The 23,300-nt window shown below is 44.6% G+C and overlaps 1 protein-coding gene across 1 annotated transcript in view; it reads right to left on the bottom strand.

The window, feature by feature from the left end:
- The window catches only part of NQO2 (N-ribosyldihydronicotinamide:quinone dehydrogenase 2), a 75,300-nt gene that overhangs the window by 11,486 nt on the left and 40,514 nt on the right, over positions 1–23,300 (bottom strand). Inside the window, exons 2-3 of the mRNA XM_073332179.2 lie at positions 1,985–2,130; positions 536–700 (exon numbers count right to left, since the gene is read on the bottom strand). Of these exons, the coding sequence (XP_073188280.2) occupies positions 536–700; positions 1,985–1,991 (172 nt within the window). The 5' untranslated portion in view covers positions 1,992–2,130. The remainder of the gene's footprint in view (positions 1–535; positions 701–1,984; positions 2,131–23,300) is intronic.

Raw genomic sequence — 23,300 nt, forward strand, 5'->3', positions numbered from 1 at the left:
AGCACGTGCAACATTTATAGTTGAATTCTGTTCAGCCAGTTTTCAGTCTAAGACTTCTATATAGCTCAGTGGTTTGAGCATTGGCCTGCTATACCCAGGGTTGTGAGTTCAGTCCTTGAGGGGGCCATTTAGGGATCTGGGGCAAAAATTGGGGACTGGTCCTGCTTTGAGCAGTGGCTTGGACTAGATGACCTCCTGAGGTCCCTTCCAACTCTGATATTCTATGATTCTATAGTAGGGGTCCATGGACCACATGTTGAATTTCCAAAGGGGTCCACACCTCTCTTTTTGAAATTTTTTAAGGGTCTGCAAATGGAAAATGATTGAAAACTACTGCTCTAGTAAATGCCCACAGAAAGAAAAAGTTCAGTCTTACTAATTAGCTATTGCTTTACACCAAAAGTCTCCCTGTTTTTTCTCTATAGAGCACCTGACCCTTACATCAAACAATGCAGCTCTGGTGTGTCAAATTGGTAAAACTGTGTTTACAATCCCAAAGAGAGAGATTTTAAAAATGTACTTCAACTAGTCTCACCAATGATATCATTTCTTGTTGCTCGTGGCTCAAATTGCATTGCGTACAGATCTGATGTGGTGACGTTGCAGCCCTGTTTGCTCAATTCTTCTACTGCAAGATTCTTTAAGGATCCATTTAGAGATTTGGGCTCTTGATGTGCATAAATTATTAGTACTTTTCTCCCTGGAGTTAAAAAGAAAAGAAAATCTCCAGATACCATGGTAATGGATACATCTAAAAATAGTATGCAGAGACAGGGCCTCGTACTCCATTGTTCAGCACCTTGTTTACTTTCGGACAAGTGCAAAGTGAGGAAAACACTACTCGGTCATAATGGTAGCATTTTATATCCACCTACCACTGGTAAGAGACTATGTGAAGTGCTGGGCAATGGTGAATCTGGCCCACTGAGTTAATCTTTGCTGAAGTGGGCTTCCCTAACTGGAACTCAGTGGACTGAGGGGAAAGAAAAAAACCAAAAGTGCCTGGAGTTACAAGTTAAAATCTTCTGCTTATTTTATGCATAGCCCCACTGTCTCCTGGCAGTATACTCAAGGAACTAAACAAACAGTTAACATCCATAATAGAATATAATTTTTTAATAGAACCATAGCAGTATTTTTGATTCACTGAGCACAAAGAGGGGGTGGGTGATGTTCCTACATACATGAAGACAGTGGTTTATTTATAAAAACTGCAGTGACAGAAACTTTCACACACGGCTTAAAACGGAGGTGAGGTAGACCTGCAGGGAGGAAAAGCTGCATCTCTGAAGAGCCAACACAGAAAAAGGCTTGGTTATCTGATTAACTAAATTTCGGTGGTAGAAACAAGGGATGGATATGCCAGGTCTCCATCAGCCTGATAATTAAGTTGGCCGTTTCAAATATAGCCAGGAGTATCTCAGTTAAGGGCTTGAACAACCACTTTTCTGCTTTATCATCAGTCAATATAAAGAATACTGTAAAGAGCAGATGTTGATCTATTAACCAAGTGTGTTGCTGATTCTAGCATCACATAAAAGTAACAAAGCATCCCTGCCAAGAGGTCATTACAATCCTCAAGCATTGTGTTCATATGGTCGATGTAATAAGAATATAAATCCATTTGAAACAACTATGATCTCACTCAGTAACTTATTCAAGAAAGTAAGGAAGGACAGTCACGCATTTGCTGCTTAAGAGCCTGTTCCTGCAAACACTACATGCTGAATAGTCTGCAAAGTGCTGAGTAGCATCAATTCCCATCAAGCTGAAGGCACTCAGCACTGTAGGTTTGGGGTAAAATTTGCAAAAGCACCTAAGTGCACTGAGATTTAAGAAAGTAAGTGACTTAGGCGCTTTTGCAAATTTTACCTCACAGCCCCATCCAAGCACTGATGGAGCTAGGACATTTCTGATTCCAGCGTGCACAGCTCTGAAATGAGTAACATTCTATCGCTACCAAAGGAAAATGGTCTCTTCTTACCTGCCATTTTTTAATAGTCTTCCTCTCTAGAAAATCCACTATAACAGACTCCCAAAAGAGAGATGTGCTCATTGGAGAAACACCATAACAGTGAAAAGGACACGCTTTCCCTTTCAGTACAGCCTGGTGGAAAGCGCACACTGAGTCTGAAACAGAAGGAGACAGGTTGCGAAAGAATAATTAAAGAAACAAGAGGTGGTGTAGCTAAACAGATGGCATTATAACTACAAGGAGCATATGATGGTGTACTGTGGTATGAAGGTTTTATCAATGTAAATTTTGGATGGCTGCTTTAGTCACTAGTGGTGAAGTGACACATAAGTTATGTACATCATCTCACACAAGTATAGACACATATTGGGCCAGAATCATTGGTATGCTCTGGCTACTTTACACTGCTCCAGCAAAACATCTGTAAACTCACCTTAACTATCTGGTTAAACTGGATTTACAGCTGCTTTCATCAATGTCTACAGCAAATTTTACTAATTTGGAAGGTGCTAATTCCTCTCATAGCTTCTCAAAAAAACACTTCAAAATCATCTCTATCCATAACTCTCCATGCCTCAGCATACATTATAAAGATTTATATTAAATACTCATTGAATTGTGTTTATCACAGGCAAACATTGAAACCTGCATTTCAGCCTCAAACAGCTGCCTTCAAAACATTCAAACCCAGCCTGAAGGCAGCTTAGTGCTTTTGGTTACGACTCTTTGGGTCACAGTGTGACCCCTTACTCACACTGGTGAGCATTTTCTCACACACATACTCATAGCTGTAACTGCTCACCAAGGTGTGTTAAGAGCTTCACCAAATGCCCCTTTGTGTTTGCCTCTCATTAAAATCATAGGCTAAATGCATGCTATTTATGGTGAAGGATGCCTTATATTGCAGGTAGCCTTACTGAAGTCCATGGGACTACCGGCGGAGTAAAGTACTTTTCAATAGGCATAACAGTTAGACTGGCCCAGAGAGTCCTAATCTGTATACACTACCAGTGTCGTCATTGCCTGCAATAAAACATTTTAAATTAATCTCCATGAAAGCAGATGGGGCTCTGACATCTGCTAACTCTGCTTTTCTTCCCCATTAAAATGTTACAATAAGAGGCATGGCATGCATATGTGTGCGAGGTTTGCCACTTAGCTAGGGTTACCAGATAGCAACTGTGGAAAAAACAGGACAGGGAGTGGGGGGTAATAGGCGCCTATATAAGAAAAAGTCCCCAAAAATGGGACTGTCCCTTTAAAAATGGGACATCTGGTCACCCTACACTTAGTATAAGTCTAATAAATCTGTTTCCTAGCACTGCCGAGTCTTTGCTGAGTTTTTCAAACCATCCTCCTGACAACTTCTATAGTTGTGGAACCTTTGCAAGTCCCCTGCTGCCTGGCTGCTTTAGCGTCTGTGTAAAGTTCAAACCCATCAACACCACTTCCAGACAACCTATTGCACTGGCATAAAGACTATGTCTTCGCTGCAAAAAAACTGTGTACTTTTACACTAAGGTGGGGTGTCAGGGTTGTCAACTTTGGTTGGTTGTATTCCTGGAGATTTCATCACATAACTATCTCTAATTAAAGATTAATATTAAATTCCTGGAGGGTTAGCAACCCTAGTCTCAGTGTCAAAAATCACAAGATTTTGCAGTGAAGATGTAGGCTCTAGCTGTCTTTACAATATGCAGCACATCACAAGGAAAGCTGCATGCATCTCGGGCTTGGTCTACACATTACAGAATTAGGTCGACGTAAGGCAGCCTACGTCGATGTTGTTATGTCACTGCCTATACTACAGCCTTGCTGCTGCCCATGTAAGTGCCCCACTACCCCGCCATAATAGTGCCACCTCCAGGAGAGGCATAGGGCTTCTGTCAGTCTAGTTAGGGCAATGCAGTGTCCATATAGACACTATGTTATTCACATCAGCTGTTGGCTGTCATACCTGTCAATTGCATGGCTCCATGCATGGACAATGGGTAGAATAGGCCAGGGGAGGCTAAGCCTCCCCAAACAGGATAAGGTACACCTCCTTTTGGAGGAGCACCGCTGCCAAAAGGGCGCCCGCGGTCTGCCCTGAGACCCTGCTCCCGCATCCCGCTCTTCCCCCATGGCTCTGCCCACGCTCCTTCTCTTCCCGCCCTCACTCTGCCACTTTCCTCCACGCCCCCCCCCCACCCAACGCTCGCACGTCTTCACCCCCTGAGAGGCAGAGAGGAGCTGGCGGCAGGTCAGGGGGCCTCAGAGGAGGGGATAGAGAGAGGCACGAGCCACAGGTGGAGCAGGAGCCTCAGGACAGGGTGGGGGTGGAATGCGGGTGGGTTTGTGGGGGGGAGGCCGAGCGGGGGTGGGCTTCGGGATGGAGCAGGGGGGCAGGGTCATGGTCCGGGCACGGACGGCCCCCCCTTCTAAGGAGCATCTGGCACTCAGGACCAGCCTCCCCCAATACAGGTGTCATGCCCCTGGCTCCATGCCTGGGCCGGTGGTGGGTTCCAGCTGGAGCCTAGCTGCCCCCTATTCTAGCTCCCCACTCCCAGCTGGGCTGCTGCCCTGGCTCCCCTACAGCCAGCTGCCCACTCAGGGAAGCAAAAAGCTCTGGGGGCAGCAGGGCTCCCAGCAGGGATCTGCGCGGAGCTGAGAGCCCTGGCTTCCAGCCCCCCACATTGCCGCTCTTCAGTTGGTGGAAGCGTTCCTAGTGAGGATACACACCACCGACAGGAGGGCAGCGTGGACATCAGCCACCACAGTAACTACTGCAGCGGTTGTAAGTCGGCCTAAGGTAGGTCAGCAGTGTAGATATGCCCCCAGTGTTTTGGGGACTGGGCCCTTTTTACCTGTTGTCTGGGTCAGAAGGGAAGAATCCTGTTCCTGGATGAAAGGGAAGCTGCTGCTCTTTACAGGGTGGGAAAGGACAGTGTGAAGGGCGGGGAGAGAGAGGAATGTAACTAGCTCTACCGACAAATGAAACTCCCACCTAGTGGACACCCTCCACCTCCTCCCTCCTTTCATTGTTACAGCTGCAGAGTCAGACCAATAGGAGACTGTTGGAAGCACTCTCCCTACCTTCAAGAGTGCCAAGGACCCACATGATTGGTTCCCTAATGCTTCTGCTGATTGCTACCTTGTTTCTCTCTGCCCCCTGGTAGCTCGCCAGAGGAGGCCCTCCCCACCCTCTTGTTATGGCCTTGGGAATGCTGTTGATTCACTTTGTAGACAGCCTCTTGTACTGATGCACGATCTTCAGCAGCCGTGACACAACTTTCAAGGCAAGGATGTGAATTTCCACATTTTTGTCTGATCTCACACCCCCTGAAAGGACCCCTAGGATACTGGGAGGCCTCCCCCCCCCTACACACAACTTTTCATTAGGGCTAGATCACACCATGCTCCCAATTCCACAGACAAAGGGGGCCTTAGGGAGAGGCTGAACTGTATGTGTGCCATTAACTATTCAGGCTCCATAATGAACTGCTTTTTGCAGACACTGGCAGGGCTACTTCAGCAGCTGACCTGGCTTAAGTGCCCAGCTCCAGGAGAGAGTGCATGGCTGAAGATCCTGAGTGGTGAGAGGTGCCTATCTCTGTTCCACCAGCCAGGTGCATTAGATCAGCTGCTTAGGTGCCTAAGACTCTCTCTTCTCCCTTCCCTTCTGCTTGGTATTTCACTCCTGGCTAGCTTTAGCAGCTCCATATGCAGCTTGCTGGTTTCTGAGGATCCCTTTCTTAGGCACCTAATTCTTCCCATGCATTCTGGCATCATTATCATAATGGGTGGTAAAAATAACAGTACAGATGTTCCCACTCAGGTTGGAGCTCGGTCTCTGAGACACCCCTTCCCCCTGCTTGCTGGGTTTCAGTCAGAGCTCAAGCTCCAGCCCGAACAGGAACATCTACACTACTATTTTTAGCTTTGTAGCACGAGCCTGAATCTACACACCCACACTCTGAGACTTGCTGCTGCAGGTTTTATTTTCTATAGATATATATTTGCAGTATAAACGTACCCTTAGAGGTTAGGTGTTGGTACACTGGGCAGAGTGCCCCCTAAGTGCCTTCAAACATCTGGGCCTTTGTCTTTATATTTGTCCCTAACACACGCAGCACAGTTAGAGCTATGTAAATAATACCAAGAATAAAAATTTCTACTACAAAACCATTACAAGCATTACATAATTAATCCTCATGAGGAAGGCAAGGTAAGAGAGCTAAATACGTATTTACTAACTTCTTCCATCCCTGCAAACAGACATCAAAAGAAGAGCGCAAGGCCTCAATCTTGCAAATATATAAGTCAATAAGTGTGTGTTTAACTTTACACATGTGCGTATTCCCATTGAACTCCATGGAACTAGTCATGCGTGTAAAATTAAGCACGTGCATAAATGTTTGCAGGACTGGGACCTTTCAGATAATTAACTGCCCCCATTCAGCTCTCTGGGCTATTAACTGTGAAGAGTTAAATGTCAGCATTGTTAATCATTTCACCATTTCATTTTTTTTTTTAAGCAGAAACATCTATGTATTTCTGGGTAGAGCTATCAATGCTTCTTCAAGGCTCTCAACAGAACTCTGGGACAGAGCGGCCTAATCAGTTTTAGGAACTGATTTATTCCTCCCCTTTTATGTAACTGTATGGTAGAGAATAGAGTTGCTTGCTCGCCTCCCTATTTTTTATGTTAAAGGATTCCTGAATATGCATCTCTTGAATGGGCCTCCCCTCCCACCTCCCCAGGCATTTCCCCTTCGCTGCACTGAGAATTTGTGTATTCAGGGCCAATAAGGTAATTAGCTGGCTGTCTTCTTCATCCTCTTTTCTCTCGACAACATTCATCTCTCCAACCCTCCCTCAGAGCAGAAAGGACATTCTCTTTCCATTATTTATTGCTCTGCCTAAGGAGTTAATTGCTGAGTGATGCAGAATAGTTGCAGCTCACGCGCAGCTAGAGCTGGGCAGAGATTCTCCTCTCATCCCACTGTAAATCAGGAGGACTGAACTCAGTGGAGTCATACTTGTGTAAAGGGAGGATTATTGGTTTAGGGTTTCCCCTGCATTGGGGTGACAGTAGCAGCTGTTCTCTTCCACTTGGGACACAGACTGGCTGTTAGCTATTTCCTCACAATCACCCCAATGACCCAACTGTGCTGCTGTAAGGACTCACAGCAAATCAGCATGAGTGGAGGCAGTATGTGTAATCCTGGTGGGATATTTTGTGGTAGGGCTCTCTCAAGCCTCCTGTTGGAGCTGATCCACTGTGGATAAATAATTAAAGAGTCACTGGGCCAGAGACCAAGACAGAATGAGAATGACTCTGCTGCTTGGTGGTTAGAGCATGTATGTGGGAGACCTTCAAATTAAGATTAAGGAATAGGTAAAATGGGGCATTTCTGGATGGACAAAAGAGAGGGATGACTGTTATACTGAAACATTTCAGGCAAGACATCCTGAAGGACGGTTGTGACATTCTATACCTTGGGGGAGCGTCCTGTAACCCCCATATTCTTCATTTTTATATCATTGTGATCTTGCATATAAAGCATGCCTTATGAGGTATCAGGGGAAAGGTTATGATCTGCTGAAAGACATTGTTCTATCTAAATATGTGTATCACCAATGCATATGAGATTATAAGAATTGTGTTGTATGGTTTTCACTAAAATATGCTGTGGATTTGGGAGGCACCCAGATACTAGCTATACAGAGACAATGGCAAGGGAGGTAACCAACACTTGGGTAGGTGCAGTTGAACAGAGACCACCAGCCATTGTCCAGCAAGGGAGCTACAATGCAATGACTCACCTGGATGAGGCCACTCCAAGGGAATTGCTTAACCTTGCCTGGGGACTCAGCAGTGCCCACCAGACATGCCTGGACTTGTGCTCTCCAAGCACATGCGACTGAGGGTATAAAACAGAACACTTGGGCCTCATGCTTGGCCTTTCTCCTATCCCCACTATGCTGCAAGTACCGAGGACACCGAGGAGACTTAAGACTCCAAGAGAGGAGACTGGCCCAGGTTTGAAGGGTGAAATCTGCACACTATGAACTACAATATCCAGTGGGGTGAGAAAAACTGCTTAATCTAGATGTTGCCCCGTCTAATAGAGTTGAGAGTTTAGACTGCATGCTTATATTTTATTTTATTTTGGTAACTAACTCTGACTTTTTGCCTATCACTATAATCACTTACAATCTATCTTTTGTAGTCAATAAATTTGTTTAACTGTTTATTGTTACTAGTGGGTTTGCCTGAAGTGTGTGGTAAATCTGATCAGGTGTATATCCACTTTCCATTGATGAAGTGGTGAACCAATTAATAAATTTGCACTGCTCGTCTTCAGCATTGCAAGATGGTATATCCCTGAGGTACAGTGCTTGGAGCTGGGGGGATTTGGCTCTGGTGCCTTTCTCTGTGTGATTCATGAGTGGCTCTGGGAGCATTCATGCAATCTAGCTGGGTGGAGGGTCTCCACCTGTGGTTGTGCTGAGTGATCACAGCTCCTGGAGGGGTTTGCTGCTGGTCACTAGCAAGGCATTGTGAGAGACAGCCCAGGCTGGAGAGAGTTCAGGGGGCACTGTGGTCCCACAGTCCCAGGTTGCACCCTGGGGATCCCATCACAACAGTAGCTCACCGAATTCCTCTAGTTGGCTGCATGGGCAAATGGAGAACACTGGAAATGTTACAGCTGTTCCTCTGGCCCCATACTTCTACAGAGGGGACAAAGAATTGTTCATCTTGCCTAGAATGTAGCATCTGATCTCGAGAAATAAAGGCAAACCGATTCCAGTCCCTAAACTACTGTTGTCTTTTGAAAAGACGACTTGGGATATAGTGTGACCAGGAGACAGAAACTTGCAGAGTCTGACAGGGCAAGAAGGAGGCTAGAACAAACCCAAACTGGACAAGGAAAGAATAAGCAGTGTAAAGTGAGGAAGAAAGTTTGGCTCCCCACTGTCAAAAATAAGCTGTATGCAAAATGCCAAGACCCATGTAATGCGTGAGGGAGACAGTCTTTCATATAAGCCTTGGGCCTGATTCTTTTTCCCAGGTTAGAAATAACTTCCACTGACTTCGGCAGGAATTACTCTGATCCTCTGGTTGGGCAAATCCTTGGTTTGAGAGGACTCTGTGGAATCTCTCCCTGCTCTTCCTCCAATAGCTCATAGACAAGATTGGCAAATGAGTCACTGCTCAACTCGGGGTGTCAAGTGGTATCCCAAGAGGGCATGGTTGGATTATTCCCAAGAATTCCATGCATCTTCACAAAGGGCTGTCCTCCTTAATGTGTGTGTTAAGAACCTCCTATACGGCTTCCAGTCTGCTCTCATGAGCATTTATTGATTTTAAGCCACTCAACAGCATTCCCCACAGTATCTAAACAAAGCTCTGTTTTGTTCAAGGTCCTTTTGAAGATCCTCTCTCTTCCTACCAAGAATCTCTTCCACTGACTTTATTAATAAATTTGAACTTTAGCTCTGGCTTTTTTTCTTGAGTGAGACAGGGTTGAGATTAATGATAAAAGCCCAGTCCCAAATGGTTTTTCTAACCCAGGCAGGAGCTGGAGTGCACTGGTTGGAGAGACCTGAGAAAACTCTCCACTGAATGTACTCTTAGTGGATTGAACAGCCGGAGTTTGTAAAACTTGCCCTTGATCACCGGCGGAACAGCTAGAATTGTGTGACTGCATAAGGAGCTGAGAGACCGAGAGGAATCCACTTTAAAGATGTAATATTGGTGCAAGTTTGATGACACCAGGGACCAGATTGTGTTTATCCCTCCTTCAGTGGGCCTAGAGACTCCACAGGTATGCCCTATTTAGTGCATCTAGCCTGTTTGCTGAACAGGGTGGGTCTGAGGCAGTTTGGCTCCTATTACCTTTGGGCTGATGCTTGCTCCCAAGGGCACTATGCCCGTTCCTGGGAATACTACAAAATAAGGCCAAGCTGGTATGTGAAGTTGACCCAGAAAATTGTCTGGGATCCAGGTGGTCTAATCATTGCTTCCACCCCATGTGTGATACAAACTAATGACCAATTTGGAATATAAGTAGCTAGTAACAAAATCTTCCTGGAGTCCAATATCACAGGCCTGCTGTGTGACCCTGAATACGTTACTTCCCCTCTTTGACTCAGCTTCCCCATCTGGTTTCCTCTATGCCGTGCTTTGAGATCTCTGAATGAAAACTGTAACTATGAAAAAAGAATACCTCCCTCTTGGATCTAGGTTTGTACCCCAGAGTAAGGCAAGTTGGGATTTGAACAACCATGTTGTCTAGCCCCAGGCTTAGACAACACAATGGTTAAAAACTGAAGACTCCTGTCAGCTTGGCTCTATGATTACTCCTTCCAAGCTTCTATTGGTGGAAGATTTTTTGGGGGGGCGGGGGGAGGCTAGTGTAGACACAACCTAACCACCATCAATACAGTGAACCTGATTCTCCTATTACACATGCTGGAGTCTTCTGGGAGTAATTCCCATTGGCTTCAACAGGCTTTGGATCAGACCTATGGTCACCAGTAAATGGTAAACACCATCTCCGTCCCATTCGGCACAGGATTATTATGCAGCAGATTCTTTTTGTTTGAAGTTATGTTTGAGTCTACAGCATTGGGATAGCAAGCTTCTGCCAAAGAGAAACCCATCTCGATTCACCTGATTAACATCCTCTACAGCAAACAGGGAAAGATTAAGAATGAGCTCTCAAAAATGGTTTCAGAGTAACAGCTGTGTTAGTCTGTATTCGCAAAAAGAAAAGGAGGACTTGTGGCACCTTAGAGACTAACCAATTTATTAGAGCATAAGCTTTCGTGAGCTACAGCTCACTTCTTCAGATGCATATCGTGGAAACTGCAGCAGGCTTTATATATACACACAGAGAATATGAAACAATACCTATTCCCACCCCACTGTCCTGCTGGTAATAGCTTATCTAAAGTGATTTCCAGCACAAATCCAGGTTTTCTCACCCTCCACCCCCCCACACAAATTCACTCTCCTGCTGGTGATAGCCCATCCAAAGTGATAACTCTTTACACAATGTGCATGACAATTAAGCTGGGCTATTTCCTGCATAAATCCAGGTTCTCACATCCCCCCCACCCCCATACACACACAAACTCACTCTCCTGCTGGTAATAGCTCATCCAAACTGACCACTCTCAAAAATGGATACTCTCATAAAAAACCAACCTTCCACACAAACTTCCTCGTGGCTGGACTTTACTAAAACTAGACAAGCCATTTACAACACACACTTTGCTTCTCTACAAAAGAAAAAGGACACTAAACTTTCTAAACTACTACATGCCACAAGGGGCCACAGCAATGGTTCCCTCAACCCACCCAACAATATTGTTAACCTATCCAACTATACTCTCAGCCCAGCAGAAGCAGCTGTCCTATCTCAGGGCCTCTCCTTCTGCCCTTCCACCCCACGAACATGATACAGTTCTGTGGTGACCTAGAATCCTATTTTCGACGTCTCCGACTCAAGGAATATTTCCAACATACCTCTGAACAACATACTAATCCACAGAGACCTCCCTACTAACACTACAAAAAGAGGGATTCTGGGTGGACTCCTCCTGAAGGTCGAAACAGCAGACTGGACTTCTACATAGAGTGCTTCCGCCGACGTGCACGGGCTGAAATTGTGGAAAAGCAGCATCACTTGCCCCATAACCTCAGCCATGCGGAACGCAATGCTATCCACAGCCTCAGAAACAACTCTGACATCATAATCAAAAAGGCTGACAAAGGAGGTGCTGTTGTCATCATGAATAGGTCAGAATATGAACAAGAGGCTGCTCGGCAGCTCTCCAACAACACTTTCTACAAGCCATTACCCTCTGATCCCACTGAGAGTTACCAAAAGAAACTACAGCATTTGCTCAAGAAACTTCCTGAAAAAGCACAAGATCAAATCCGCACAGACACACCCTTGGAACCCCGACCTGAGATATTCTATCTACTACCCAAGATCCATAAACCTGGAAATCCTGGGCGCCCCATCATCTCAGGCATTGGCACCCTGACAGCAGGATTGTCTGGCTATGCAGACTCCCTCCTCGGGCCCTACGCTACCAGCACTCCCAGCTACCTTGGAGACATCACTGACTTCCTGAGGAAACTACAATCCATCGGTGATCTTCCTGATAACACCATCCTGGCCACTATGGATGTAGAAGCCCTCTACACCAACATTCCACACAAAGATGGACTATAAGCCGTCAAGAACACTATCCCTGATAATGTCACGGCTAACCTGGTGGCTGAACTTTGTGACTTTTTCCTTACCCATAACTATTTTACATTTGGGGACAATGTATACCTTCAGATCAGCGGCACTGCTATGGGTACCCGCATGGCCTCACAGTATGCCAACATTTTTACGGCTGACTTGGAACAACGCTTCCTCAGCTCTCGTCCCCTAACGCCCCTACTCTACTTGCGCTATATTGATGACATCTTCATCATCTGGACCCATGGAAAAGAAGCCCTTGAGGAATTCTACCATGATTTCAACAATTTCCATCCCACCATCAACCTCAGCCTGATCCAGTCCACACAAGAGATCCACTTCCTAGACATTACAGTGCTAATAAACGATGGTCACATAAACACCACCCTATACCGCTATTCCTACCTACATGCCTCCAGCTTTCACCCTGACCACACCACACGATCCATCGTCTTCAGTCAAGCTCTGCGATACAACCGCATTTGCTCCAACCCCTCAGACAGAGACAAACACCTACAAGATCTCTATCAAGCATTCTTACAACTACAATACCCACCCGCGGAAGTGAAGAAACAGATTGATAGAGCCAGAAGAGTTCCCAGAAGTCACCTACTACAGGACAGGCCTAACAAAGAAAATAACAGAACGCCACTAGCCGTCACCTTCAGCCCCCAACTAAAACCCCTCCAACGTATTATTAGCGATCTACAACCTATCCTGAAGGAAGACCCATCACTCTCACAGATCTTGGGAGACAGGCCAGTCCTTGCTTACAGATAGCCCCCCAACCTGAAGCAAATACTCACCAGCAACCACACACCACACAACAAAAACACTAACCCAGGAACTTATCCTGCAACAAAGCCCGTTGCCAACTGTGTCCACATATCTATTCAGGGGACGCCATCATAGGGCCTAATCAAATCAGCCACACTATCAGAGGCTCGTTCATCTATGCATCTACCAATGTGATATATGCCATCATGTGCCAGCAATGCCCCTCTGCCATGTACATTGGTCAAACTGGACAGTCTCTACGTAAAAGAATAAATGGACACAAATCAGATGTCAAGAATTATAACATTCATAAACCAGTCGGAGAACACTTCAATCTCTCTGGTCACTCGATCTCAGACCTAAAGGTCGCAATATTAAAACAAAAAAACTTCAAATCCAGACTCCAGCGAGAAACTGTTGAATTGGAATTCATTTGCAAATTGGATACAATTAACTTAAGCTTGAATAGAGACTGGGAGTGGCTAAGTCATTATGCAAGGTAACCTATTTTCCCTTGTTTTTTCCTACCTTGCCCCCCTCCCCCCCCCCCCCCCAGATGTTCCTGTTAAACCCTGGATTTGTGCTGGAAATGGCCCACCTTGATTATCATACACATTGTAAGGAGAGTGGTCACTTTAGATAAGCTATTACCAGCAGGAGAGTGGGTTTGTGTGTGTGTGTGTGGGGGGTGTGTGTATGTGTGTGTGTGTGTGAGAAAACCTGGATTTGTGCTGGAAATGGCCCAACTTGATTATCATACACATTGTAAGGAGAGTGATCACTTTAGATAAGCTATTACCAGCAGGAGAGTGGGTGGGGGGAGGTATTTTTTCATGCTTTGTGTGTATATAAAAAGATCTTCTACACTTTCCACAGTATGATGAAGTGAGCTGTAGCTCACGAAAGCTCATGCTCAACTAAATTGGTTAGTCTCTAAGGTGCCACAAGTACTCCTTTTCTTTTCTCCCTCAAAAGCAACTCTTTCTTCTTACCTGTGTCACTTAAACCAGCAATACAAGACCAACTGTCTTTGTAACCATTGTTCACTCTCTGGGCTGAAATCTTTTGGGCTTTCAAAATCGCATATGAGCTGTAGCTCACGAAAGCTTATGCTCAAATAAATTGGTTAGTCTCTAAGGTGCCACAAGTACTCCTTTTCTTTTTGCGAATACAGACTAACAGGGCTGCTACTCTGAAATCTATTCAGCGTGTCCATGTAGTGCCACCTAGTGGCTAATGCGAGGGAATGTCCTGATAATATAAGCTGCAAAGTCCGACGTGACAGGACTGTGGGGTTTACGTTTTTAACAGAACAAACATCCTGACCCAAAGTAAATATATAAGAAAGCGTTTTAAGTAGCCAATGGGCCCTGGCAGGACAACAAAGAGAATTCCCATCACCATAAGAATGCATAAGGCAAATCCTATTCATTAGAGTTGAGTGAATCCTGAGGGGAGGGGAAAAATTTCACTCTGTCTATCCCCCTCCCATGTTTCTTTTCTGTGACTATTCTAGTGAATTCTCTCATGCTGGGCTAGCGGGGCTTGCAGGAGCAACTGAGGATCAGGACACTACAGGAGACGCTTTTGGTATCACCACAGGGTATGTTGGGCAGTACCTGACATTTTCCTCTCAGGTAGCAGTGATGAGGCATAGTCATTCAGTGATACCAATCTTTAGAGCAGCAGAGGTGACAGCAGGGCTGGGTAACACAGGAAAAGGAAGCAGGAAGAGTGTGTAACTGAGAGAGCTACTTACATGTGGCTTTTTTCCCCTCTGTCTCTGAGGTCAGTAGCGAGTAATAGGAACAACAATGGCAACAACTAAAGTTGAGAAATCTTCATGCTAGCTCTAAGTAAAACACAATATTTGCAAGGATAATGCATCTTGGAACACACTATCACCTATTTAACTACTGAGTTGTAATTACAGTCATATTTTGTAGCAGACTAGTAAATATGATGTAGTATATTTCTTTACACATTTTAAAAAGCCTTAATAAAATGAAACTTCTCACAGCCTCTGCTGCTAAATCTTTACTAAGAAGTGAGGGGATTGGCCCCTAAGTTTTTCAGTAAGAGTAAGAAATCCTCAGCAGCAAGGCAGTAATTATATCCCAGGGAATAACCAAGTGGATGAATTTCCATGAATTAAGAATTTTGTGAGAGTTTTAGCTATTCTACTATACCCTAAATATATAACTGATCCAAGTGGGGCGAGAGGAGCAAAATGGGAACAGCAGGCATCTTCATCCATATAAAGATGTGATATCTCCAAGAACATCCATGTTACCTAGTTGTTAGTTTCATGGGTCAAGTTAAACCAGACACAACTGAGAGTGTGTCTTCACTACAATAAAGGGGTGTGTTTTAAGAGAGAGAGTTAGCTACCTTGTTGTAAAATCCTAGCGTAGAAAAGGCAACCTTAAGGTACTGTTAGTTTTATCTTGATGCAGCTAGTCGAGGTAATTGGAAGCAGTCGGAGGGCAGAGGGCTGGGGTTTGCCTACACCAGCTGCACTGACGTAAAACTACCACTTTCCTTGTCTTCACTAAGATTTTACAATGACGTAGCTGGCTCATTGTAGAAGACAGACCCTTTTACTTGTGAAGATGCAGGCTTTGGTTTCACTACAAAAAGGTATGTTTCTACATTGGATTAGCTATCCCAACATAAAATCTTAGTGGACCCACAGGCACAGCAGGTAGTTTTTACCTCTATGGAGTTAGGGCATATCTCTTGTGGACACTCAGGAAAGTTAAGGCGAATCAACTAAAGGTGTGGATTGAAAGTGCATCCTGTGTGGATGGTCATTCAGAGGGAAAGTGGCCTTAGTTCACTTTAGCTTAATTCCCTTTGAAGGGATACTAAGGGCATGGCTACACTTGCAGTTGTAGACTGCTGGGAGTTAAACCAGCCTTCGGAGAGCGCAGCAGGAACAACGCTGCCGAGTGTTTACACTCTCAACTGGAAGCGCGCTGGTGTGGCCCCATTAGCAGCTCTTGCAACGCCACAAAGAGCAGTGCATTGTGGTAGCTATTCCAGCATGTAAGTGGCTGCAACGTGCTTTTCAAATGTGGGGGAGTGGGGTGGAGTGTGACAGGGAGTGTGTTGTGTGTATGTCGAGGGAGAGAGAGTGGGTTTTTGGGGGGGCTGAGAGCATGTCAGCATGCTGTCTTGTAAGTTCAGACAGCAGCAGACCTCCCTCTTCCTCCTCCCCCCGGCCTCTCTTTCACTCACTCACAGCAAGCAGCATTCCTCAGTAATGGTTCCTTTGTCTCGGAGCAGATAAGCAGCCAGCTGTCAGAAACGGAGCTTTGAAAGGGCATATCCACATTCCTACCGTGAGTTCAAAACAATGACAAGAGTGGCCACTTGACTTAAGGGGATTATGGGATGTTTCCGGAGGTCAATCAGAGCGCAGTAATGCAACACCTCGTTCACACTGGTGCTGCGGCGCTCCAGCGGGGGCACAGCAAATGTTATTCCACTCGCCGAGGTGGAGAATCAGCAGCACTGTAGCCACGGAGTCAGAGCCCTCTACGTGCCTTGCCAGTGTGGACGGGTAGTGAGCTAGTGTGCCTGGGGCTCCTTTATTGTGCTGTAACTCGCAAGTGTAGCCAAGCCCTAAGGCCTGGTCTACACTTAAAACTTAGTTCTGCATAGTTATAGCACTCACGCTGTGAATAACCCTGCAGTGTATAGGCAGGGGACAGAAGCATTTTTTCCATGGTGTGGGAACACCACCCTCAGTGTAGATGTGGCTAGGTCAATGGAAGAATGATTCCATCGCCGTAACTATTATCACTTGGGGAGGAGGTGTTCCTACATCAGTCGAAAATCCCCCTTAGATCAGTGTGGGCTGCAACTACGCTACGGGGTTATGTTATCATAGCTATGGCATCATAGTTATGCCACTCTAGTCCTCATCCTGTAGACATGGTCTTTGCTTCTGAATAGAGTAACCAGATGTCCTGATAATATCGGGACTGTCATGATATTAGGGGCTTTGTCTTGTACAAGCAAGGATGCCCCGCCCCGTCCGAAAAACAGAAGTGTCCCGATTTTTTCATACTTGCTATCTGGTCACCTTTCTTCTGAATGAGAGCACCCATACAAGGGTTCAGTGCACCTTAAATTCACACCTTTATTGCATTTGGTTTAACTTCCCATGTAGACGAGCCCTAAATTGAAGTGAACCCTATACTCCCATTTGGGGTTTACTTCAACCAGTTACATCAAGGGAAAAATTACAGTGCCTTGTCTTCATAAGGATTTTACATTGACATATCCATTTCAATGTAAAAATACTTTTCATTGCAAAAAAAAAAAAAAAAAAAAAAAAAGACAACCAGATCCTAAAGCTAGTCTAATGACAGGTTTCAGAGTAGCAGCCGTGTTAGTCTGTATCCACAAAAAGAAAAAGAGGACTTGTGGCACCTTAGAGACTAACAAACTTATTTGAGCATAAGCTTTCGTGAGCTACAGCTCACTTCATTGGATGCATCTGATGAAGTGAGCTGTAGCTCACGAAAGCTTATGCTCAGATAAATTTGCTAGTCTCTAAGGTGCCACAAGTCCTCCTTTTCTTTTTAAAGCTAGTCTGGTTCCTTTCTCCCCAATTAAGAATTCTCCTACAGCAGGAATCCTTGACAAGTCAACAGATTAAGCCATTGCCACCTACTTACCACAGGTGTCTTCCTGTAAAAATTGTGGTGATGGCTGCAAAACTGACTTTAATGGCAAACACTTTGTATGAGTTTTAAATCCCAGAATGCAAGAAGAAAAGGAGTACTTGTGGCACCTTAGAGACTAACCAATCTAAGGTGCCACAAGTACTCCTTTTCTTTTTGCGAATACAGACTAACACAGCTGTTACTCTGAAACCTGTCAGAATGCAAGAAGTTAGTCTTATGACATTTGAAAAAAATCTATGTGTATCTGACTGAGCGGTTGTTTTCAGAATGATTTTTTTCACCTGTATAACTTCCAGGGCTTTGCCAATTTAGTTTTAAACTCTAGCTCTGTGATGGATTTTAGTATTAAGGAGCTTTGATTTTTTCCACATACCTTTGAACAAAATAAAGGGCTTTGGGCGGGTAGGGGATGTCTGTTTTTAAGCTACTGGACTTCATAGTTACTCGCTGCCATAGATGTCCGGTTCTCATCTATCTGGTGAGGGGTAAAAATTATGGGTCAAGTTGGGACTTTGACTTTCTAGGCAAATAAATACACATATGAAGGGAAAATAAAGCTTTAAAAGGGAGCTCTAGTAAACTATTAGGCTGAGGGAGACTATAATTTCATCATCTAAAATAATGAACTCTAAGTAAACCTCACCAGGTGCATAAGGTGCTGCCCCTGCTGAGTCAATCATGTGTGACAAAAAGTGCTTAAGAAACAACTAATTTTAGTTATTCTTTCCAGATTGCTTTTCACAGGTTCCTCTTATACAGTAGTTTATAGGGGGGGTTCTGATTCTCCATTGTGTTGTGGTGGGTTTTGTGTTGAAAGGGGTTAGGGGACTGAACAGTTTACTACTAGTTGGTGAGCAACATCTGCTCATACTACGTCTGTCCAGCTGCAAGCCAGCTGAGGAGGAACCAAAAACCAAGAGAGCCCTCACTAGAATAGTGTTCCATGATTTAGGGAAAATGATGCACTGGTCAAACTTATATTGTGGTGCCCTTTCTTTGAGTTTGAGAACAGCAATGTGGGCCTTAGGGAGCGAGGACCAGCTTCTGGCCCCAGATCCTGGTCAGGCTGCACAGGGAGGAGTTTCTGAGCCCAGGGTCCTCTGGCCATACACCCCCTGACCACCTAGCAGGAGGAGAGCGGGTGCGTGGCTCCTGCCCATGGGAAGGGGCTGGCCCGCTGGCTTCACAGGGGTGAGCCCTGCTGCTTGCACCTCCCCGTCAGGCTGGTAGCTCTGGGTGGCATTTCCCCTCCCCGTCAGGCTGGCCAGGGGCTCCAGACCTGGGCTCTCCTGCACTCACCTCTGCTCTGGCAGCCCAGGCCCACCAGCTTGCGGCACTCGGATGGCACCTCCCTGACCACTGTGCCCTGGGCAGTCACCCATGTCACCCACCCATAAGGCTGGCCATAGTTACAAGTGACTTGGAGCACAGTCTTTCCCCTATACCATATAGGTTAAAACCTGGCATCTGGGACAGCAGGCAGCTATGAAGTTCAGATAGTTTCAAGATAGACACAAAACGGAAAAAATGGTATGGAAAAAATGGTAACACGGACAATTTCAGAGAAGTCTCTGAATTACTGCAGTAGAGAGTCTTCAAGACTTTAGTAGGGACAAACAAACATCTATGTCTTCAACACTTGCCCCCGCTCTGAACAACTGAAATAAAATTACTCTTGTTCTAGTGAGAACAGTGCTCTGCTTACTTGAGGAAAATCCACTAGAGGGAGGAAGAGAGCTAAGAACACCATTAAAAAAATGGGTAGTTATACAACAATGGGTCCACATACCAATAAATTCTCACTTATTTTCTCCTACAGCAGTAACTGGCTAAATAAACAATTATCCAAAGCTTTTCTTGTGTTAGCCTGACCCCTTATAAATCTTCCCACGAACCTGAGCGCCATCTTTTCAAATGTATTATATGGCTCATTTTAGTGCTTTCATTCCCTGCTTCCCCCGGGGGCGAATAATGGAGTTTTCAATTCCGCATCACATCCAAAAAATTAAAAAAGAAAAATCGTTCTGGGTTGAACAACATGTTTCATTTCAATTTCTAGATTTTAAACATGTTTTTGCATTTTCTGCAGAATTACAGAAGGTAATTCTGAAATGCAAAATCACTTAGACCTACAAAATGGAAACATTTCCTTTAGGAAATGTTGTAACTTTTTGACTTTTTCAGGTCCCCCCCCCCACAGAAGGTATACAGTTTGGCAAAACTGATACAAATTTACAAAACATTTCCCATCCCCACCTCCAAGTTTTGGGAAAAAAATGTCATCCTGCTCTCACTGCAGTTACTTCAGTGGTCCTTTCTTGAAGGACAAAGCTACTATTATCTGTAATATGGATAGTTTGCACTATGGGTAAATCCACTAATGTATGAAAACCACTCAGCTACTGTGGTGCTGAGCACAGAAATACCTATATAGATAAACTATTATTTATATACTTACACACCCTAATATCTGATCACTTCCCTATTATTTATGGGTTTATCCTCAAAACACCCTGTGAGGTAGGGAAATATGATTATCTCCATTTTAGAGGTGGGGAAAATGAGACACAGAGATTTAGGCCATGATCCTGCAAAAGTTAAACACATATGCTTAATTGTACACCCTGAGTGTCTCATTTGAAGTCTATTCACAGTGCCTAACATTAAGCATGTGTGTAAATCTTTTGCAGGATTGGGGCTTTAGCTTGATCTGCCATATGCCCATCAACCCCCTACAAAAGAGCAGTCAGGGCCTTCTCAAGAGTAGATTTAACAGAAATATTCCAACTGCCCGCCACCAGAAAGCACTCCTACAGAGGGATGTTTTCTTCTTGATAGGCATAACTTATTACTGCATTCTAAATACACAGCCTAGGATGACTACTGGTGAAACTAAATTAGAGTATTACAACCTTCTAAATCTAGGACTATAGTTAGATTTTGGCATGTGGCTGAATATGGCCACACTGTGTTGATTTAAAATCAGATATGGCATAGATGCAGGTCATTGTGGGCTGAACTATTGTGTGGGAAACGTGTTTTGTGCATCTCTTGAGAGTTCTGGTTTTAAGAAATGTATCCCTTATCTGATGAAGCATTGTCAGTGTAAAATGAACCGAAACTGTGTCTGGTCAATGTTATCTGCTGCTTCAGAGTGAGTATCCTGCCACATGTCTGTGTGAATTAGTTAGTTGGCAAAGCTTAAGTGAGGCAGTCAAAGAGGCATGGCCCATGTGATAAGTTGTGTGCAGCATAGTTGTAGCTGTGTTGGTCCCACGACATTTGAGAGACAAGATGGGTGAGGTAACATCTTTTTTATTGAACCAACTTCTGTTGGTGAGAGAGACAAGCTTTTGAGCCACACATAGCTCATCTTCAGATCTGGGACAGGTACTCCCAGCCTCACAGCAAAATGCAAGGTGGAACAGACTCTTTGCATTTATCACATACTGCCACACACATTTTCATTCTTTTGTTACACCAGTGTGGGGGTATCCCCCCCGTACACATCCCTCCCACACAGAAGACCAACTTCCCTGAAACACTCTAACTAGTCTTCCAGATCCACCACCGCTTTAAACAGAACTCGCACATTTTAGAATTACTTCCTTAATGTACATCTGCATGGTTCTTCTCCCCCCCGCCGCATTTCCTTTGTGCTGCCCACAGTCCTGCAAACCCCCAAAGCATGTGAGCAGCGTTGAGAAATCTCCTAAGCCCCTTTTCATCTACGTCATTATCTAGCACACCTCTGTCAGCACTCACCCTGCGGAGGCCTTTTCCCCCAACGTGTCTTTTTTGACCTTTTCATTGACCTATCCCCACGTAGCTTCTTGTCTCACTCAATCACGCAAGCTACAGTAATTTGTACTGTGATTAATTGCTGTGGTTTATAAATCTCAACCTGAAATGCTGGGCATCAAGATAGGAAACATCCTACTGTGCAGCAGTCAAGGATGATGAACAAACCCAGGATGGAAAGGTGAAAGAGAAGGACTTCCACCCCCACCCACCACCTTCTACACAAATTGCAAATCTGAGGTCAAAAGAATCCTGGGTGTATTTCTGATTACAGAAAGATGATCCACAGTCTCCTGTTTTGGTAGTAAAGGCTGTGAACCTGAATCTCCACACCACATAATATAAATCTCTCAATACTAGCAATATTGGCTCCTTCGAAGTTGGAGGGAAACTGAGGTAGGAAGTCAGGTTTCAGTTTGTTTAGTTGCTGTCCCACTAGGTGATTGCTGTCATGGAAATGAGAATTTTACTCAACCAATAAATGTTTGTATTCGTGTTAAAGAAGACAGAATGGACAATTAGTCAGCCCAGCCTGTTATGTTGCTGAGTTCCTCCTCTTGTCCTGCTTAAGCAATAGCAAACTGTACTGCACTTGTGGTATGAAAATGTGTTTTCATTAGTGTTTGCACTCTCCTTGAAATGCAGTATGATGGGCCTGTGATTAGGGGGAAGAATTACTTCATGTATATGGCCGGTGACTGTCTGAGTAGCTTTGCTTTTTTTTTTTATTACTACTTATATTACAGTAGCACCTGTAAACCTCATTGAGGATCAGGGCCTCAGTATGCTAGGTGCAACTCAAAAACATTGTAAAAGGACGCCTCTGCCCCAAAGATCTTACAATCTAAGACAAGATGCAACAAATGGATGGAACAAACATCACTGGAAGGATGAGAGAAATGGTAATAAGAACAGGCATTTGTGTAGGCCAGCAATGTGCACAACTAGATGGGAGTGAGCCAAAGTTTAGAAGTTAATTCATTATCAGATAATGGAAACCCATGCTGACCATCTACTTCATCAGCTAGGCTTTTCTTTCTTGGGAGCGTAACAGGAGCTGAGCGGTCTCCTTTGGCCTGAGAATGATAGTAACCAACATTTCTTTCTTTTGCTTTGTCTATCAAAAATATTGGTCAAAGTACCTCTACTCTGCTCTTCGTTTTTTTCTCTCAGTGGCCCTGCTTAGGAGAAGGCTGGGTGAACTCCAACAGTGAGACTTTCCAGTGGATCATGTCCTTGGTACAAACAAGCTTGTATCTGGAAATGAAATAATGCACCGTCTACTGTCTCCTGTTGTGAGAGAAGAGTATTTATGTTTACAGGAACACCGTGTTATTTAAAGGAATTCACTCAGCAGCAGGTGAAATCCCCTGCAGGACAGGCAGCGTCGTAAGGCTGTGCACAATCCACTGTTATGAATTGACAAAGTGCTTATGCTCTCTTCTGCCATTCAGATCACTGTAACTAGCACACACGTACAGCAAACAACTGAACCACTTCTTTTGCTAACATGTCATTATTTTCTATACTTTCAGTCAGACTAAACTGAAGTGACTGAGAATGAAATTGAAAAGTCTCTCACTCTTACCATCCCAGCACATTAGTTACCAAGATTTCAAACCATACATTTGTGCATTAGTAATGATTGTAGTAATGAATCTTGTGCAACGTTTTCCCTTTCAGTTGTGAGTATGGATGCATCTAATGCTCTAATCCATTTTTTATGTCCTTTCTGTCTGTATCTGGGCAGTATTTATTCCGGGAACACTGGATGAGATGATAAAAGAATGCCAGCTTTAC

This window comes from Lepidochelys kempii, chromosome 2 (assembly GCF_965140285.1).
Source record: "Lepidochelys kempii isolate rLepKem1 chromosome 2, rLepKem1.hap1, whole genome shotgun sequence".
NCBI lineage: Eukaryota > Metazoa > Chordata > Testudines > Cheloniidae > Lepidochelys > Lepidochelys kempii.